Here is a 20832-nt window from a genome sequence, read left to right as displayed (position 1 = left end):
GCAAGTATAATAGCCATAATACACTACCGCGACCTTGGTGCGATGCGGTAGTGTGTTAGGTTTTTTGCCGAGAGCAAACGACCAGCAATATGAAGTTGGAGCGTCGCGATTAATCGCTTGAGGCTTGAGTAGTGCAGTGCGTGCTGTACGTGGCCACTGGCCGAAGCGGGCAACATTGCGGCAGCGCGAGAAGCATAGTCTAGCCGAGATATTAGTATGAATAATGGCGACTGTGCCTGCCCTAAGGTGCATTTGAAAATAAAAACGCAAGAAAAGATTTGAATTACATTTATTTTTGTGCATCACGTTAAACTCCAACTTGTCTAAGTTCTAACGTACACTCAGGACCTTAAAAAGTTCTTTATCAGTAGGTATTTCACGTAGTTTAACCACAAATACTCTCTCATCTGAGGTGGATTATATCCATCGGAAGCAAAAAAAAATTCAACAACCAGACAAATATCAGACAAAATAAAACTAGTATGACATATTATTTATAACCAAAGATTACATCGCTCGTTCTTTTCGTGTGAACGCACATTTTATGGACATGCGGGCTGTTTCACATGACATTTAGCAGCGCATTTCTCTAGAATTCAAACATTTGAACTTTACTGGAAACTTTGGAAACTTCAACGTCCAAGCGTGAACATGTGCAGCTGGGCACGCCGCAAAACAAGCCAACATGTCAATAAAAGGCTTAAAAAAAATACGTTTAATATAAACCAGGACTGCATGCGGCACTTTCAGGGTAGGTTCAACTGCGACTCTACTAGTAAAAAAAATGGTGACTATTGTAACTTCTACGGAGGTTGAATTCTTTCTAACATATTTTTAGGGTTCCGTACCCAAAGGGTAAAAACGGGACCCTATTACTAAGACTCCCCTGTCCGTCTGTCGCCAGGCTGTATCTCGTGATCTGTGATAAGCTAGACAGCTGAACTTTTCACAGATGATGTATTTCGGTTGCCGTTATAACAACAAATACTAAAAACAGAATAAAATGGAGATTTAAGTGGGGCTCCCATACAACAAACGTGATTTTTGAGCGAAGTTAAGCAACGTCGGGCGGGGTCAGTACTTGTATGGGTGACCGTTTTTATAGTTAATGGTACGGAACCCTTCGTGTGTGAGTCCGACTCGCACTTGGCCGGTTTTTTTTTATTGTTTCGTTTAGGTTCTTAAACAATACGTTAGATCAACTTAAGAATAAGTCATGACGTCAGCGACGTCACGGTTTTAATCTGGTAAAGGACTTTCGATCTCAAGTGTACACATACCGCGGCAGACGGGTGAATATAATAATCTAAAATAAATCTATTATACATTTCATAAGACATTTAAGTTAGGCTTCGTAATTACAACATTGCAATCCCTCTCTAAGTATGGCTCGAATCATTGATAATATTTAATTCATTTATATTATATCTATTTCACAATCTTTCATTACACATTTAGTATTGTACACAATGGCTAACTACAAAAATATACATTTCCCATAGAAACAAAACGTACCTACTTAGGTACTAATTTATTTTGAGTATTTATTCCATTAAAGTTATACAAATTGCTATGAAAATAAAACATATTTATGGCTATACCTATAAAAATAATAATTAAAGAATACTTCGTTAGAGATCTATGGGTGAATTTGCCTAAATATTTCAAAACATATTTAGTATGATATCTTGCCTGATTCTTCGACAAAAGAAGCAGAAATATAAAGCCTGACCAGGAATATATGATCACGCGCCATGTTGCGGAATTTCACTGGAGTTAATTTTATCATACTATACTGAACTGTCACCCTATACATGAAAATGAACAACGCCCTCTGACAATGATCATAATTATATTACTGGTCAGGCTTTAAAACATTTTTAATGAGATACTTTTGCTAGTAACAGATATGGGTTACAGGTATTCGAATCATAAATTGATAGGTGCCTACGTTTGAATTTGTATTTTTTTATAACCACAAAAATTAAAATTTTAAAATCAATTATAAAATTTGCAGAAATTAGTTAGTGGTTTAAAAATAACTTACAAGTTGTCTCTACGTACATCAGACAAGATTTTAATTTTTAATTGTTTACAATTAAAAAATTTAATTAATATTTTTACAAATATTTATGTACTGGCATCCACCTATCATACAAGTAATATCCCTTAAATATCGCACTATCATTCATTCTCATAAATAAATAAAGTTTTATTTTTAAAAGTTAGTGGAGGTAAATATAATGCACATAAGAACCTCCAAATTAATAAAAAATAAATTATAATAATCTATGTAGCGTCAAAAAATCTTAAGTAGATAATATTACAAGACCTTGAAGTAGTTTTAAATTTCGATTTTGTAAATTGGATCGATATTTTTCTTACTGTGATTTAGGAGGTTGTGTCACAAAATATATATTCTTCACCCTGTTTTCCTACCTGATATGACTTCTATGTTGTTCAAATTAAACAGGCACTTTGATGTATAGATAGTCTGGCAAAAAAGAGTGCAACTGTAGTATCGTCCCGTTTTTCTTAGATTGATTTGAAAGGGACGACACTACAGTGTTGCCCCTTTTTAATTTCTACTCTTTTTTGCCAGCCAGTCTGCTGCCATTTTACTCTTACTAATTCTGGATATCATTTAGCTAACTTCTGACTATTTAAACTCTTTCTTTGGACTAGTCTGAAGTTAGCTGATAGTTTCCTTTGGGGCTTAGATGTAGGGTTATGGGTTATGGATTGTAATTTTAGACTTACTTACAATCCACACTATTTTGACATTTATCAATAGGATAAGTACAGTGTGATTTCCAAAATAATGAGTACACACCACTACCCTAACTAGACTCAAGTCACAGAATCACACACTATTGTACCTTAAGTCCTAAATAATTAGATTTGTTAAATAGAGAACGACAAGAGATTGAATTCGATCTAAATCTGTAAGCTATAATTTGGCCAGCCATTCGTATCAGCAGAAATAAATATAAATAAACTCTTTCCTTTATTTTTTTAGTGTTTTTGGAAAGTATTATCCTTCTCTCAGCCACTTTCTAATGATACGGCTGGCCCAACTATATTTTGTAAAGCGATAAAACTACGCCAGTCTAAAACTAGGTACGGAAAGTTTGATAAAATGAGCGGTTATATCCCGTTATAGTGAGAAGCACCATAAATCCTGTAAACACTAAAGTACTCACAACTTTTACTTACCTATCGTATTAAAGCATCAACAAAAATAATTGGCACCAGAAATCAACAATCAACAAATATAAAAAGTCCATAGACACGTTTTTAAAATCAAACTATTTTTTTTAAATAAACGCCGGCTGCTTGGCAGAATGTTGTAACGCCGCTAGCACATCATGCTTGAGTCGGACGTATAGTCTGCCTTTTCTCCACGGATTTTGGAGTTGCAAAGGCCTGAAGTCGTCCCGGAGGCATCTTTCCCGGGCTCCTATGACGGCGACGAGGCAGAAGTCCTGCAGTTTCTCGGGGCCGTAGACGGGGCCGGGCTTGCCCTTGAGGACGGCGGCCATGTTGAGCTGCTTTACGACGAGGTCGATGACCTCCCGCGCCGACGTGCGCGGGGTGACGTGCAGTTTAAGCGATGTGCCGGCCGCTAAACCGGTCTCGTACGCGGCAAATACCTAAAATAATAGGAAACGAGAACCAGATTTGAACACAGAGCTGACAGAGACGATGATGAGAAAATACAGGTGAAATTCCATGGAGCGTATTGGAATTGAAAACATTTGCAAGGCGATATTCACTATATAAGTCTTGAAAATGACAGGTGTAATTTTTGAGCATGTAATTTAAAAGTGAATTAACTGACCTGCAGTATCCCCGGCTGGTCCGGCGGCCGCTCCTCCTCGCCACCCCTGTTCTCGTCAGTCTTAGGAACCTTATTGTGATACTCCGCCTCCTCCTGAGCCTCCAACAACGTCTGTCGCTTCACACACGACCCCGACTTATTCGGGAACATATCCTGCCCTGTATCCGTGAACTCAACATCGGTGGACTTCACGTTAGTCATGCTTTTAGACGCGATCACGTGTTGAGCTCTATGTTTTAGTTGAGGACGGACTTTTAAAGGAATTGCTGTTGTTATAGGGCAGCTCGTACTTTCGGAGTCACTTGATAAGCTCTGAGCGGATTCAGAAGCGATACCTTTAGCTCTTACGCTGATCATGCTTCCAGGGTAATAGCCTTTTACTGTGAGTAGGGGGCTGGAAGTTGTAGACATGCTCGCGTTTATACTGTTCGGTCTGGGTTTAGGCTCATTGTCTTGTAAGACGAGAGTATCTTCGCTTCGAGATGGAGGTAGTCGGATGCTGCTGGTACTATGTGTGCTTGGGGATTTAACGTCGAATTGAGAGTTGCTGCTCATGAAATTATTACTAACGCTGGATTGAGTGTACTGTGAATCGGCGCTACCTTTTCTGGAGAAATTAGGTTCAGCATTAAGATATTGTGAAGTGCTGAGGTTGAGAGTGGAGACGGAAGTTTGTCGAGGGGCGAGACTTAGTTGTTGTTCCGACTTGCTGAACTCTGGATGTAGGTTTGCGTGGTTTCCGTTGCCAGCCGGGCCGGGCCAGGAGCCTCTTCCGGGGGAAGTTTTGTTAATCTTGCCATCTCTTGATGGTATTTGAAGAAAGTCTACCTTCATGATATTTTCGTTATTTTCCGCGTCAGAGCCATCGACGCTGGATTGCGACGGCATTCTTTCTATGACGTATTTGAGCAATATGCCGGAGCTGGGGGCAGCTTTGTCTTTGTCTCTGGCGAAACCGATCAGATCCATAAGCCATCTTTCAGCCTTCCATATAGTATTTAAATTATTTTGGAGTTCTTCTAACTTGGTCAGCCGCTCTTTGGCCGTTTGTAGCTCTGTGCAAGAGAACGCTTCTCGATGCGAATGAGCGGCTAAAGCGACGTCCAGCTCCAGAACGCAGCTAAGTTTGGAGTATTTGTTTAATATGTTAGTGTGATACGTCTGAAGATGTATCATCTCGAATGCCTGTATCGGTAAACTGAGTAAGTCCCCTTTCTGTAGCAGTATTTCTTTTTGGCCGGGTACCGAGCATGCTTGTTCTGCCGGAGGACATACCATGATGAAACTGACATCGCTATTAAGTTCAATGACCTCAAGGTCGTAGATTCGGTGGGTGATAGCAGTTTCTATAGAAATGTCCATTTCTTTAAAGAGCCGGCGGGAGGCGGACGCGATCTGGTCCAGGAACATCTCTTGAGATTCGGAAGGCTTCTCCTGGCTGCCCATGGCTACGAGAGTGGGAATCACTTGCGGGTCCTCGGATGACGGGTTGCCTGCTTGTGTTTTTAGGAAGTCCCATTCCTCACTGTAAGCAAAAACACAAATAAAATTGAATAAAGAGCGGTTGAGTAATAAAAAAATACTTACACTAACAGAAACATTACTGGTTAGAGTGTTAGTCGGTTCGATTCCCGGGCGAGACAAGCGAATTAAAAAAAATCTTTGAATGCAGTTTTGTTTCTTTGAAAAAATAAAAGAATGTTTTCCTTAAATAAAATGAGCTAACTTAAGGTTTCAAGGTACTTTCCCTCCAGGGCCCATGGTTATTTTCCACATAGTATAGGAACTCACGCGGACACGTGCGGGTTGTCGCGCACGCGCGTGTGCGGCGGCACGTTGGGCGTGCGCGCGGGCGCCACGATGCGGACCACCTCCACCGACGACTGCAGCTTCAGGTAGCCCAGGTACAGGCCGCGGGGCAGCTGCACACGCGACACCTGAAGAGGAAAACGTCACATGTTCAAAATAGTACATTTTACAACTAGTGTGAAAAGAATGGCTTTTTACCACTAGTACCGAGGTATCTTGCCACGAGCTGAAAGCGACACCTGAAGAGGAAAACGTCACATGTTCAAAATAGTACATTTTACAACTAGTGTGAAAAGACATTTCACACGTGTTGTAAACGACGTTTTTTAATACAATTGCGAAAAAATAATAAATTAATATATCATTAGTAGAATCATACCACCAAACCAAACCAAAACCAAAAGTACCTATACAGCCCTTGATACTTGAGCTGCCGCAGCCCGCGATACCTTCATACTCGTGCGCGCCCCGGCCGCGGCCGCCGCGGGCCCGGCGCGGGTTGGTCAACGACACCTCCTCATAACTCATGAGGCCCTGGTACCTGCTCAAGCTAAATTACATTTTAACTGCGTTTCGAAAGTAGTTTGGAACTAAAAAGTAAAAAGCACTAGTTCGAGAAATTGAGCTTCTCGCACGCTACGCAGCCACAAAAAGTACCACTTTTTGAGCAACTGTATTAAAAAGTAAGTATCCGTGGATTTTAGGGTACATCCGAATTTAATGAAACACGTAACGAAAGTATAGGTGTTGGCAAAACAATTGAGGTCACGCTACTGGTGTCCAGCGAGTGTTGAGTGCGAAAACGGACTTGCTTGATTAGGCTTGGTATTCACGCCGAAAACTGCTTGTATTGATTGTAATAGACTCAAAGGTCATTTGAAGATACCTGATAGTACGCGATCTATTCACGCACAAATACCATCAGAAGCTGTTTAAAAATGCTATCGCTTAACACACGTCATCGAAGTCTGGATACTGATGCCCAGAAGTTGAAGGCGAATACGGACTTAGTTCAATTTTTGACCAGTTCCGCATATTTACCTGATGGTACGCGATCTGTTCATGCACAGACGCCATTAGGAGCTCTCCAATAGTGTTGTCCTCGCTTAGCACTCGTCGTCGAAGCCTGGATACCGGGGCCCAACGAGAGTTGAGGGCGGAGACGGACTTGGCGGACTTGACGCTGTTCACACAAGACAGGACGATGGTGCCGTGCGAGTCTCGCAGCGGTTTGTGGTATAATTGACCTGTTATTATTATAAACAAACGTAGTCAGAATTTTACATGTAGTTAATCAGTACATTATTGTCGAGATGGGGAATGAAGGCATTTGCTAGCTTTAGTATTAATTTTAAAGGTACCTTGGGAGGTAGGTAAGGAACTAAGGAAAAAATATTTAGATTTTTTGGTCCTTAAAGTCCCTATTCGTCATTATTATGTATTTGTTAGAAAAAGACAAAGTTTTACAGAGTTATGAATAAGGGAGTCATCGTTTACCTAAATCCTGAATACAGAGCGCGGACTGCATCTGCGCACATGCGGTAAGCAGTTTCAGCCGAAAATGGATAGACGACGAAGTGTGCTTTTCCATGTCTGAGCGGAGTGCTTTGACGTCGTCCCATGCGCATGAGACCTAAAACAAAAACATGAATGTTATACAAATGTACGTAAACGTGAAGGTTACAATCTGATTGCGACTTTTGCTAATGCTTCGCTGCTGCTGTTTACAGCAGTGGAAAACGGGAGATGTCTCTGTGAATTTACTTAATCAACATTGATAAAGGGACGGCTTAGAGCATTTAATATCCGGAGTCGCCTTTAAGAGCTTACACTTCTGTCGAAAACCTTGAACAATTGTGCATACTTTTGTATGGACTGACGTTTGTACGTTACGTACAAATAGCCATACATTTGACGTGCCCCTCCCTCGCAAAAATCGGCAGACTGTTTTGTAGAGAAAATGACAGACAGGGCGTCTCCACTCCAGTTACTAAATGCTCTAGGAGTGACGGTTTTAACGTTATAATCGCGACAATAATGCGGCAGCAACAGCAATACAAATTGTCAAGAAACTTGACAGAGACATCTGACTTGACTGCACCAGCAACGCTGATGAAGTCACAATTTAAATGTTATCTTAACATGACATAATTTGAGAAGATGACTCGGGATAGGAAAGAATGAGGTATGAAACACAGCTGATGGCAATTCCTCTTGTGAATATCTCAACAGATTCTCGTCAGTTGTGCTACTATGCAGTACGACACTCCTATCAGATATCTATAAATTGTCACTGCCAACTTGGTGCAAACTTAGCGTGGTGGGAGTAAATTCCGATACCAATGCATTTATAATAAAAAATACCTTCATGAGCCAGTGGAAGTCTGTATAGATACACGTAGGGTAGGTCTCGTCGACTTCAATCACCGGGAGGAACTCTTCGCTCGTCACCAACACCTTGTCTTCGTGGTACAGAATGCATGCTAGATAGACGCCCCTGGAACAACAAAAACACTTTATGTAGACATTTGTTTGGATTTGTCTAAAGTCTGGTGAGAGGACAATTTAGTTAATCGACGCTTCTTATTTTAAGTTCGTCTTCACTTTAAACAACACTTAATCCGAACCCAAATAATTGTGTAAGAAAAGCAACTACCAACCAGGGATGTTGCGGATGCCGATTTTTTGACATTTTTAAAGGCTCACATCCGCGGATGCGGATGCGGATGTCGAGACACACACATAGTTACACTTTAATAATTATTATTTAAAAAAAAAACTAAACTTTTACTAATTTGAACAAGAATATAGGTGCCCCACAATCGCATTACTATACTAAAGTACAAATAAAACAAATTGTTCACATCTTGTCGCTGTCCGTCATAGGCTAAAGTGCTCGATCGACGAATCACAAAAACGAAACGAGATTCCTATTGGCTAATGACGAAATTACCTAGCACTTACGCCGCCGTTAAGACATTCCTGTACCTACTTGTTCCACATCCGCATCCGCATTAAGCTCCGCATCGATTTTATGCGGATGCGAATGCGGATGATGAAAATAATGCGGAAGTTCCGCGGTTGTGGGCATCTCTAAACAATGTTAGTACTTCTGTTGTTTGTATATTTTTTGATTAGCTTTTTTTGTGTAATTTGACATTTATATTTATGTAATTGGTTTTTTTTGTAATTTTGGGTTAATTTTATTGTTTGTAAAAATTGACATGTAAAAGTGCCCCTGTGGCCTATTTGATGAATAAATGTTTGATGTTTGATGTTGCGGATGCGGATGCGAATATTCGCAACATCCCTGCTACCAACTACTAGGTTAGAAAATAGAAATCGTTCCGAGTCATCGTAACCAATCTATCGCCCTGTTCCTATCCCTTTTTCTTCAGACTATAGTACCAGTCGAAACATCTTGCCAACCTACTCGTACAAGATCTGTAGTACCTTCTAAGATTCTTCTGAAACTTGCTAGCAGCCGTGAACAGCTGCCGGATGGTGGCGGTCTTCTTGCGCGGCAGCCGCGGCGGCGCGGCGACGGGCCGCAGCCGCGCGCCCGCCGCCGCCGCCGCGAGCGCCTCCAGCGCCGCCGCCGCGCCGCACGGGTCGCCGCGCAGCGCCCGAGTCGACACGTCGCGCCAACCTGAGATACAACATACAACATACAAGATACAAGATACAATACAAGCTCATTCTAATCTAGGTTTTACAATCAGTAACAACCTACGAAAAATTATTCGAATTTGCTGGAAGCTGACGTACGCTGATTCCATCATAAATTCATTTTTACCAATACATATGTGACTTTTTCGATCAAAAGGTACCACAAGCTCTGACAGGTTTTTCGTATAAAAATACAAGCAATTTTCGTCCTTATGGTAAGTGACAATGTGGTACCTTTTGCTTGAAAACGTCACCGACAAACTTCAGCCCAACTTCGACCCAACATGAATTTATAAATTAACTCAACCCTGTTTAGGGTTCCGTACCCAAAGGGTAAAAACGGGACCCTATTACTATGACACCGCTGTCCGTCTGTCTGTCTGTCACCAGGCTGTATCTCATGAACCGTAATAGCTAGACAATTGAAATTTTCACAGATGATGTATTTCTGTTGCCGCTATAACAACAAATACTAAAAGTACGGAACCCTCGGTGCGCGAGTCCGACTCGCACTTGGCCGGTTTTTTTGTGGTTAAGGCACAATTCAAAACGTCTTCGTCTTCGAAATTAAGGGCTAGTTGCACCAAAGGCAGAGAACTATGAAACTGCTCATACAAATTAGGGAACGTTGTAGTGGTGAGTGGTGACTGGTGACACTGGTGACAGACGGTTTGGTGCAACCGACCCATGTTTCCATAAGTAACCGTAGAGTAGACTGACTGTGTGCAAAGTAGAGCTGAAAAGCTGTCTATCTCTCTTCTTATCTGTCTGGCTGTATCAAACTTACTTCTGGGCAAGCAAGCGGCGCGGTGAAGAATATGTGTCTCTCGTCTCTCTTCTTATATTCGTGTCTCTATCTAACTTACAGCTAGGCACAACGCTTCGCGGAGTGGTGCAGGCGGGCGCGCCCCAGCCGCGTAGGTTTCCGGCGGCGGCGCGGAAGAAATAACGCCGACCGCGAGTCAGCCCCGCCGCCAGGACCCGTGTAGGTCCGTGCACGGCGCATGGGACCTCGCGGGTACCGCAAACGTTAGAGAAGTCGGCGCGCGATGACCATTCCACTGTAACATTTAAAATATCGGTTATCTCTTGATGCAAGAAAATTAGGTGTGACACACCGCTTACGTCACTGTCGAGTAACCTTTTTATGAAATATTTTCTGCTATCCGTCACTCACGCAAATAATTAAATTAGTATTGACGATAGGTAGACCTCTACGCCAGGAGCTCAGGAGGCTCAAGGCAGAGCCTGCCATTCGTGAACTAGGCGTGTGAATATTATTGCACAATCATCTTTATATTTGGTGATGGGAGGCTGCTCTCACGGCTCATAAGGGCATGTCATCCGTAGACTAGGCGTCAAATACCTGCGCTGCTGCGTGTATTACCTTTGCATTTAGTGATGGGAAACTGCTCACGCGTGCTGGTGCTGCCGGCAGCCGAAGGCCTGCCATCCGTGGACTAGGTTTAATTAATATGTACTTGCCTTTGTATTTGGTGATGGAAGGCTGCTCACGCGTCAGTTTGGGGTCTCTCAGTCGTACAGATACAGAGTGGGCGCCGCACACTTCCAAGTCAGGAGGAGCTAGCGCCGCCGGCACCCGTAGAGCCTGCCATCCATGGAGAAGACGTCTGAAATATACAAAAAGGTAAATCAAAGACAATCTTAGATGGCTTTTCATGTAACAGACCAAAGATCAAGATTGCGGCGCTTGTTGTAATTCTGAATTTCATATGAGACGCGCAGCAGCTTCGTATCGTTTGAATATAATACATTGATGTGTAAGTAAGAAAAATATTTCTAAAAAGAGTTTATTATTATTTCTGGTCGATCCTGAAATAGGTTTTATGCTTACTTGAGCGTCCTCACTCTCCGCTCCCAGTGTTGCGCCTGCTTGTCCTTCTCAGAGCCCGCGCCGCCCGCGCACCCTGTCGTGTCCGCCTGCTTGCCCGCAGATGACCTGGAAATAAGATCTACTTTAACCACAAAATAAGTAATAGTACTTATTATCATACAGAACGGCCACGCACCGCCCCGCCCTGATTTGAATTACCTCGCCCCGCGACAGCAGATTGACGGCCGTTTGCCGGCCGCTCAGTACTATTTTTAGCAACTTACTCAAACTATGATGCATGACGCGTGTACAGACGAGCCGGTGTGTGTGTGTGTGTGTGTGTGTGTGTGTGTGTGTGTGTGTGTGTGTGTGTGTGTGTGTGTGTGTGTGTGTGTGTGTGTGTGTGTGTGTGTGTGTGTGTGTGTGTGTGTGTGTGTGTGTGTGTGTGTGTGTGTGTGTGTGTGTGTGTGTGTGTGTGTGTGTGTGTGTGTGTGTGTGTGTGTGTGTGTGTGTGTGTGTGCTTTAGGTCGACAGTGACCAAAAAGTCTAAGGTTTTTTTTTTTTTTATTACGACGAGACAAACGAGAAGAGGAATCGCTTGATGGTTAGCAATTACCGTCGCTCGGCCAGCTGCAGCACCAGAGGGGTTACAAGTGCATCGCCGGCCCTTAAGATGGGAGCGAGCTCTTCTATTTTTATTTTTTAATGTTCGAATTATGTTAAATTAACTGTCATGACATTGACGAATATCAATACGAATACGAATATATGGATTGGCGAATGCATAGGTACCGTGTCTTTGTAATCGGTAGGTTTCGAAAAAATGGGTAGTTAGGGCCACCATTGCTGGCGTTGTATCAAGGACGCATCAGCATAGGATAATAACGTTTTAGATATTTATCTAAGAATAACCTATGTGCAGCTAGCTATGGTTGCCTATGCGGCTAATTCGAAACGGCTAAATGAAACATTCAGGCGTAATTTTTCAACTGAAAACCTAAATGTGCCTAAACTTATCAAACACTGTTAACGACTGACCGAACCGAACCTAATAAACTATCTATTGACCTCTCTACCGAGTCAATCCAAAAAGACGTATCTCCATCCGAATCAATATGGCTAATACGACATTACGGTGTTAGGAAAGCGGCTTTGCTACGCAATCAAACTGCCCAAGTGTTTTGTGTTTTGTCCGACTAAACCTACATTATGTGTAGGTATAGTCTGTTTTTAGGGTTCCGTACCCAAAGGGTAAAAACGGGACCCTATTACTAAGACTCCGCTGTCCGTCTGTCTGTCTGTCACCAGGCTGTATCTCATCAGCCGTGATAGCTAGACAGTTGAAATTTTCACAGATGATTGTTCTGTTGCCGCTATAAGAACAAATACTAAAAAGTACGGAACCCTCGGTGCGCGAGTCCGACTCGCACTTGGCCGGTTTTTATTTTATTTCGTAGACTAAAATGACATTTCATGTGTTGCTAGTTTTTTACGTCTTATAAATAGTGATGTGCTACAACCGGTACCTACTAACCGAAAATAAACTTTTGGGAAGTATTTATATTTGTTGATGAAGACGAGAGAAAACGCACTGAATACATCCGATCACTATACGAGTAAAGTAACGAATGTCGAATACGTAAGTCGTAAACCAAAAATACCAAAATGGCGTTGCGCGGACGGCGATACGTCAATGTCATTTTTTTAATGTTTTAGTAGCATAGTATAGTGACTGGATTTTATTTATTGTTTATTTCCTATCATGTAGCGAGTAGAATTCATTTATTGTTTATTTTGAATCTAAAATAATTTAATATTTATCGGTTATTCACGAACCGAAATCACTGTTTGTTTTAAGCTGGTCACATTATTTCTACGTTTCATATTTTCTACGTTTGACATTTGTGGTTGTCATTTTAGTCTACGGAAAAAAAACAGACTAAACAATTTAGTTAGATCGATTCGATTAGCACGGGACAGATGAAAACTATGTGAACAGGAATCTGCGGAAGTTTTGACTGGAGTTTACAGTTTGAACACGAAAACCGTGGTTTGAGCAAGCAATGGGTGCGATAAAGCCCCACTTAGACGGTTTAAGAACTTCGACTGAATTCATTGTACTCTGTAGTTGGCAATGTATCGAATATTGCATGCAAATTGAGCCGTCTAACCCGTGGCGCGCCCTACCATCACACGTGTGATAGTAGTTAGTATAAGAGTTCCATACTACGGTGATTCGGCGCTCCAGGGGATAAATGGGGATTTTGGGATTATACTAAGCAACTTTCTCTATGGGACCAACCCCGAAATCGCGAATAAAAATTTGGCGTTTCGTTTTCAATTTCATACATGGCTGGTCCATTTTCTATGGAGGGTAGTTTTTTTTTTACCGATTTCGTGGTTGATCCCATAGTAAAGGTTGTTCAGTACTATAATCACAAAACCTTCCTGGCAACGGGAATGCACTTATTTTTTAGCCAGCCTGTATAGCGCGGGGCAAGCGGGGTCACGCTGCCTCGGACTTCCGTGTTCAAACAGTTCGAGTCTAACTGTAATCTATCTTAAGTGCTCGCAGGTGGATGCTTGTGAAATAGTTTGTAAGTAAGGTATCCTATGCATAAAATGTATGGAATGGATGTTTTGTTTGTAAACTTTATACTTTCGCAATCATATCTATACCTAGGTATATTTGAATGAACACATCAAATACTTTTCTAACCTAAATCGATATTATCAGTGTAAACGAGTTGTTTAGGATTAACGAGTTTTATACAGACGAAGTAGTGGGCAAAATATAGTGTTATAAAGTAGTGTGAGCGTAGTTAATATGGTTTCCGGCTCCTAACTTAACCTCAAAGGAATTCCGGTTTAAAGTAATTGAGTTGTATTTGCCTTCCTGTCTCCTTATTTACTTATAATGTTCTAAGAGAGAGTTTTCCGTACGTCGACAGGATGTAAACTAATTTGTGTAAATAAATAGTTTAGTGCCTATTTCATTCAGAATTTACGGCCATTTAGTAGAGTAAATGATAGAGCAGAGGTTTAGAAATCTTTTCGCGTTGCGTCTCTCTTAGCCCCATAATTGAATATATTATGACCAAAACGCAAGAGCGTGTATCCTTAGAAAAAATCGATATTAAAAAGGACACTAATCATAAAGCGTATAAGTTCTTTGTCAGTCCGAGTAAACTATCATTATTTCTAGAAAAAAGTATATGGCCTAAAGGTGTAATTTTCCGCAAGTTTGTACACTTTAAATACAAACTAATAAATAAACATACGATTGGAGAAAACTCTGAGCACGGCAATAAAACCATAAAGCCCCCCGGGGTCTAGTCCCCGAGAGGTACTAATGATTTATTTACCTAAATACGTATACTGCTATCATGGCATATCGTTTTTGTAGCTTCAATTGCAAGAGCGTAAAGCGATCAGTCGACTGTATTAGGGATTTGTGCCGAAGATCGGACATTGTAGCTCTTCAAGAAACGTGGCTACTTACTGATGAAATAATGTTCCTTAATACCATTGACGTCAACTTCTGTGCGACGGGCACCTCTGCGGTGGACACATCGGCGGGGATGTTGCGCGGACGCCCTTACGGCGGCGTTGGCTTGTTATGGAAGCGGTCAGCGTTTCAAAGTGTGAGTGTGGTGCGATGCGATAACGCGCGGTTGTGTGCCATAAAGATAAATACTAAGGATAATCGACCATTCATAGTGGTAAGTGTTTACATGCCTACGGACTGCAGTGACAACTTAGCGGAGTTCACGGATTGTTTAGCTCAGGTCAGTGCATTGGTTGACGATTGTGGCGTGGAATCCGTATATATAATGGGGGATTTTAATGTTCATCCGAATGAACGTTTTTATAAAGAGTTAGATAATTATTGTAACGAACAAAAGTGGTGTTGTGCAGACGTACTAAAGCTAGGGATTGCATCGAATACGTTTACTTTCTTAAGTGATGCTCATCAATGTGAGCGTTGGCTAGATCACTGTGTAGTAACTGAATCGGCGATGTCGTCCGTATCCAATGTGTATGTAGATAACTGTGTAACCTGGTCGGACCATTTCCCTATGTTTCTGGAGTGTGACTTAAACATTATAATTCCGAGGGCTACTGGCAGCGCTCCTGTAAATAACGTAAACAATGTAATATGGGGAGAAAGAACGTCAGAGCAGATTGAATTGTTTCATAAGAAATGTCACGAAATGTTAAAATGTATCGATTTTCCATCGGAACTCAGAACCTGTGCTGATAAATATTGTCAGAATCCTGAGCACAAAAAAGTTCTCGATGTGCTGTATTATGACGTAATTAATGCCCTTAGGACATCAGCGATGGTAGGAAGGCGTGAAAAGGGAAAAAAACCTAAAAAACAAGTGACAGGGTGGAATAAGTTTGTCAGTGACGTCCATGGGGTGGCTAGGCTAAAGTTTCGTGAATGGACACTGGGGGGAAGACCTACTAGCGGATGCCTTTTTAAAGAGATGTGTGAGAGTCGGAAGATATTTAAATCACGTTTAAAATGGTGTCAAGATCATCAAAACCAAATTAAACTGGACATTATTACCTCTCACCACTCTAAAAAAGACTTCCGTGGCTTCTGGAGGTCTACTGGCAAAATGAAGCATAAGGCGGGGAACCCGGCTAGTGTTGATGGTATAAGCGATCCTAAAGGCATTGCCAATCTATTTAAGGACCATTTCTTTATAAAATCTCCCTTAGATCCGTCGCTGGGGGAGCTCGATGTTGAGACCTATGATGAATACCTAGGCCCAGGTTTTTCGGCCAAAGATATTGATAAAGTCATCAAATCAATGTCTAGGGGCAGATCCCCGGGATATGATGGGCTCAGCATTGAGCACCTCCAGAACGCAGGTCTTCACATTTCCAGGGTTTTGGCTATGTTCTTTACCTTGTGTATTAGACATTCCTATTTGCCCCTTGATATGATGCGGACAATTGTAGTACCCGTGGTTAAGAATAAAACTGGGGACTTGACCGACCGTAATAACTACAGGCCGATATCATTAGCAACAATTATGGCCAAAATATTTGATAGTGTGCTTAATTCACAGCTAAATGAATGTGTTAAACTGCATGACAACCAATTTGGTTTCCGACCCCGTCTGTCTACAGAATCCGCAATACTGTGTCTGAAGCACACTATCAAATATTACACTAGGAGTAAGACCCCAGTTATTGCCTGTTTCCTGGATCTATCTAGGGCTTTTGACCTGGTTTCCTACAATATACTATGGAAAAAACTGATGAAAACCGGTATACCACCGGAAACGGTACGTATGTTCAGGTACTGGTATGGAAATCAGGTCAACAGCGTTAGATGGGCAAATGTGCTGTCTGATGAATACAGGTTGGAGTGTGGGGTGAGACAGGGAGGTTTGAGTTCACCAACGCTCTTCAATTTGTATATTAACGAACTGATTGAGACGCTCAGCAGCATCCATGTCGGGTGTCATATAGACGGAGTGTGTGTTAACAACATAAGTTACGCGGACGACATGGTGCTTCTGAGCGCCTCAGTCTGTGGTATACGAAGGCTGCTCAATGTGTGCGAGGCTTATGCTGCCAGTCACGGTCTGAAATATAATGTAAAAAAAAGCCAGTATGTCGTCTTTGAGTGCGACCGCAACAAATATTCAGAGTTCCCCGCAATTGCGCTAAACGACAGTACTATGGACCGGGTAACCCAATTTAAATATTTAGGCCATGTGGTTGCGGCCGACCTCAAAGACGACATGGACATCGAACGGAAGCGGAGGGCCTTATCGGTGCGTGCAAATATGATAGCTCGAAGGTTTGCGGGGTGTTCCAGGGGGGTTCGGGTGACTCTGTTTAGAGCGTTCTGTGCTTCCCTGTATACCTGCAACCTTTGGGTTCAGTATTCGCAGCGGGCCTATGGGGCTCTCCGTGTCCAATATAATAACGCGTTCCGGGTGATTGTGGGACTGCCTCGCTTCTGTAGCGCATCAGGAATGTTTGCGGAGGCGCGCGTTGATTGTTTTCAGACGACCTTGCGCAGGCGCGCCGCATCCCTGGTGCGCCGGGTGCGGGACAGTCCCAACATCATCTTAAGGATGATAGCGGATAAGCCGGATTGTCCGCTAATGTTACACTGTGCGGGGCTACATTCCCCAATGGGCTCCATACAGTGGTAACTTGTAGGTTAAGTGTGTAGGTTTAGGTATAGGTATAATTGTTATTAAGCTTAGGTATACTAACCCTCTTGAAACAGCTTTTTTACTAACAGAATGTATGTGTCACGGTTACACGAAATAAATGATTTCATTTCATTTCATTTCATTTAGCCTACCCGTCCTACCAACCACCACCAAGGCATCTACTCGTAACAACCTATGGAACTGCCCGATACGGCGCACGGATACATCGCGCATATTGAAATAATAGCTGTCTGACTTATGTGTGCACTGCCCTATGATCTTGCAACTTAGAGCATTTTTTGTCCGTAGGTCTATCAGTATCACATGGTCTGGCAGTTTTAAGACATTGGAAATACATGAATACATAGTGCTATCAAACATGGTATAGAAATATCCTTAAAAACACCCCTAAAAATATTTTGCCACTATAAAAACCTCACGCTGCTTTTTTCCACTAAATTTAGTGGAAAACCCCCTATGTTGGCACCCCTGAGTGCTATTCTCTACTATAGTTGGTTTTTTAGCATTAGAAAAAATGTAAACAATCTTGACGTGTCTTTTTATTCAAACATATTGTAAAACGCTTTAAAAAAATAGTTTTTATTACTTAAATATGAAAGCAAAAGAATGTAAAAGATCGTATATGATTTATAATTGTAACATATTTGCTGTGACCTATTTTTCAAAAGTGATTTTAATAAAAAAACACGTCAAGATCGCTTACCTTCTTTCTAATGCCAAAAAACGAACTTTATAACTGCATTAGGTACCTATACAATCTTTTTCAAAGTTATCCTGAGTTATAGGGGCACAAGCACAACGATATCCGAGACCGTTGTGGTGCTTTTGGAACCCTAATATTAGGTACCTATCTGTCTTTTGAAACATCATTTTGCAGAATATTTTATTAAGTTCTACAGTCTCAATATCAACTTGGTAACCTAACCTCTGTACTAAACTGTAATTAGAGGGACCATAGTTATAGTGACAATGACAGTACCTAACCAATTTCCGATAAGAATAAAAGTACGGCATTCAATTATGATACAACGGCTGCTGCATAACAACCATATAGTGATATTAGTAGTGTTTGATAGGACGAGTCTTGAGTCTAAATTTGAAGGACTCTACCGACTAGTTTATACGAGACTCTTCGCTAAAAAACTTCTAAATCTTTTAAGTTCCGAGTCGTCTTTTAATGAGTCTTTTTAAAGCGCAACTCAAAAGGACTTGAGCCTCCGAATAAAAATTCCGTCAACAATTTTGTAGTTTTTATTTTTATACTAGTTGCAGTAAATATACAGGGTAATTCAGGAGACGTGAGCAGGATTAACACTGCGCATTTAGTAAATTATAAGCAACTGTTTCGTAACAGTATTAGTGAGATTAACGTTATATTGCGTTTTATAGTTGCCATACAAGCTTTTTTTGGATAAAATAGAAGGAATATATAGAAGGAACAGGAGGAAGAAATGGTACCCTTACTTTATTCCTTTCTGGAAGTAAAAAAAAACTTTAAAATTTGAAACTTTTAGATCCTGTATTTCATCATTTACATATATTATTTTAATATCCACATTATTGCGATAAATTGCTCATTTGCTATCTAGACTCATATTGACCGGGATATGGACCGTGATTACCTTTTGTATTGTTTTTGAGCTCCCGATATAACAACAACACAAAATACAAAAGGTAATCACGGTCCATTTCCCGGTCAATATAGGTCTAGTGAAACTAACCGTGAATCATTCAAAACTCCTATTTGCTATCTGTTTTACTAGATTTTGTTATAAAATTCAACATGTGTCATCATCCCTATTAGACATGGTTTTGAAGGTACCTTTGCTTGAAGATGAACTACTCCTTGTGTATAAACATATACTCTGCTGGAAATTTAAACTGTTACATCGTTAATGTGTCGGTATAATTTTACAAAGCTTTTACACGAAACAAAAGCAAAGACAAACGAGGTACATATTAAGTAACAAAGAGATGAAGTACGAAGAGATAAAGAAAAGATGACATACTAAATGTAACGTAACAATCGATACCGACACATGACGTCTTATGACCAAAGAATACAATACCTTATGACGCTTCAAGTTTCCAAGAGAATTGGCAGATAAAAAAGGTTGATTACTTATATGACATAAATAAAATAGAGATAATTAAATGAAATAAAACTATAAAAACGGATTATATATTATTAAACGGATTTGACCACGAACGCTGTAAAAGGGTTCGAAACGTCGGGATGTATTATAAATTCAATATACGCGATATAATCCGTTTTCATAGTTTCATTTCATGAGTAACTATCGCGGTAACCGAAGACAATATTAGAGATAATTAAAGTTGATCAGATAGATCAGTATACTTGCCACGTGTGAGCAACGTGCTGGTGCGGTATAGGGTTATTAGGGCTTTCTTTTTTTCAGAAAAGTGTGTCCAGAAAAGAATAGATTGAATAACCCCTTTGAGAGTTGAGGTGAATGATTACACACACAGCTAATCGCAAAAACAGTATAAATGAACGAGTGAATGTGGCTTAGGCGCACGATATTAAGCTAAAAAAAAGATCTTTGAACAAACTTTTTGTTCCATCTTTGGCGGTTCCTATCGGTACGAAACAGAACCATAATTTCAAAATCTCGCTGTAATTACATGATATTGTTGTTGTGTGTGTGTGACTTATTCCACCTCTCGTGCTTATTGAATTTATAGTAAATGATAGTCACCCTGTCTCTCTTACTTGTCCACTTAGGTATAGTCCTAACTTAAAACAGGCATGGCCCAATCCGCATTTTAACAATATTTGGGCATCTAACTTCGTACCGATGCCAAGGCAAACAATGCCAACTTTTTTTTGTTGGGTGTGTGTTGTACCGCGTTATTAAGCGTATGTGTCACCTAACTAATAAGACTACTTAGAGTTCAACATTACAGTTAGCAAAAGACTTTACACGTTTAAAGTTATGTTAAGCCCAGCCAGCCGGCCTGGTATATACTACGCAGACGGTGAGCAATCCAGCAGACACGCGTTGCAATTTGAATGGGTATGTGCGTAGAGACTTAGGGCCAGTTGCACCAACCACAATTAACAGACTGATTAACGACAAGCAGCAGAGATCTATGAAACTTACCATACAATAAAATTTAGCGAACGGTAAAACGCTGACAGACGATTTTGTGCAACCGACCCTAACTCACGTATCTTTCAAAGACCATACCTTGTGCAAGCATCGTCCCGACAGGCGCGCTCCGGGAAGCATCCAGCAGCATCATGTAGCCGCGCTTCGGCTTCCCTCGTCAGCCGCCGCAGGTGTGCGCCCAGAGCTTCTGCGCTCTTGACTGAAACAATAATCATAATTCAATTACTAAAGAGCTAAGTAATACAATATTCAATGGGATAGAGGATCGTAAGTTGTTTTGAGAACCGAATATCAAATTTTTGATTTAAAGGGAAAAATATATAATTGAATGAGACT

The 20832-nt window shown here is 41.2% G+C and overlaps 1 protein-coding gene across 1 annotated transcript in view; it reads right to left on the bottom strand.

Moving 5' to 3' along the window:
- Positions 1 to 273: 273 nt before the first annotated feature.
- Positions 274 to 20832, bottom strand: part of LOC134744422 (ankyrin-repeat and fibronectin type III domain-containing 1) — a 246812-nt gene continuing 226253 nt past the window's right edge. The window contains exons 9-19 of the mRNA XM_063678234.1: positions 20575 to 20695; positions 11175 to 11279; positions 10805 to 10950; positions 10186 to 10380; positions 9104 to 9299; positions 8015 to 8147; positions 7148 to 7283; positions 6692 to 6897; positions 5633 to 5778; positions 3842 to 5366; positions 274 to 3653 (exon numbers count right to left, since the gene is read on the bottom strand). Coding sequence (XP_063534304.1) covers positions 3318 to 3653; positions 3842 to 5366; positions 5633 to 5778; positions 6692 to 6897; positions 7148 to 7283; positions 8015 to 8147; positions 9104 to 9299; positions 10186 to 10380; positions 10805 to 10950; positions 11175 to 11279; positions 20575 to 20695 — 3245 coding nt within the window. The 3' untranslated portion in view covers positions 274 to 3317. The remainder of the gene's footprint in view (positions 3654 to 3841; positions 5367 to 5632; positions 5779 to 6691; positions 6898 to 7147; positions 7284 to 8014; positions 8148 to 9103; positions 9300 to 10185; positions 10381 to 10804; positions 10951 to 11174; positions 11280 to 20574; positions 20696 to 20832) is intronic.

The sequence above is a fragment of the Cydia strobilella genome, chromosome 9 (genome assembly GCF_947568885.1).
Source record: "Cydia strobilella chromosome 9, ilCydStro3.1, whole genome shotgun sequence".
NCBI lineage: Eukaryota > Metazoa > Arthropoda > Insecta > Lepidoptera > Tortricidae > Cydia > Cydia strobilella.
The sequence above is the reverse complement of the archived record's forward strand: the minus strand, read 5'-3'. Positions and strand labels throughout refer to the sequence as shown.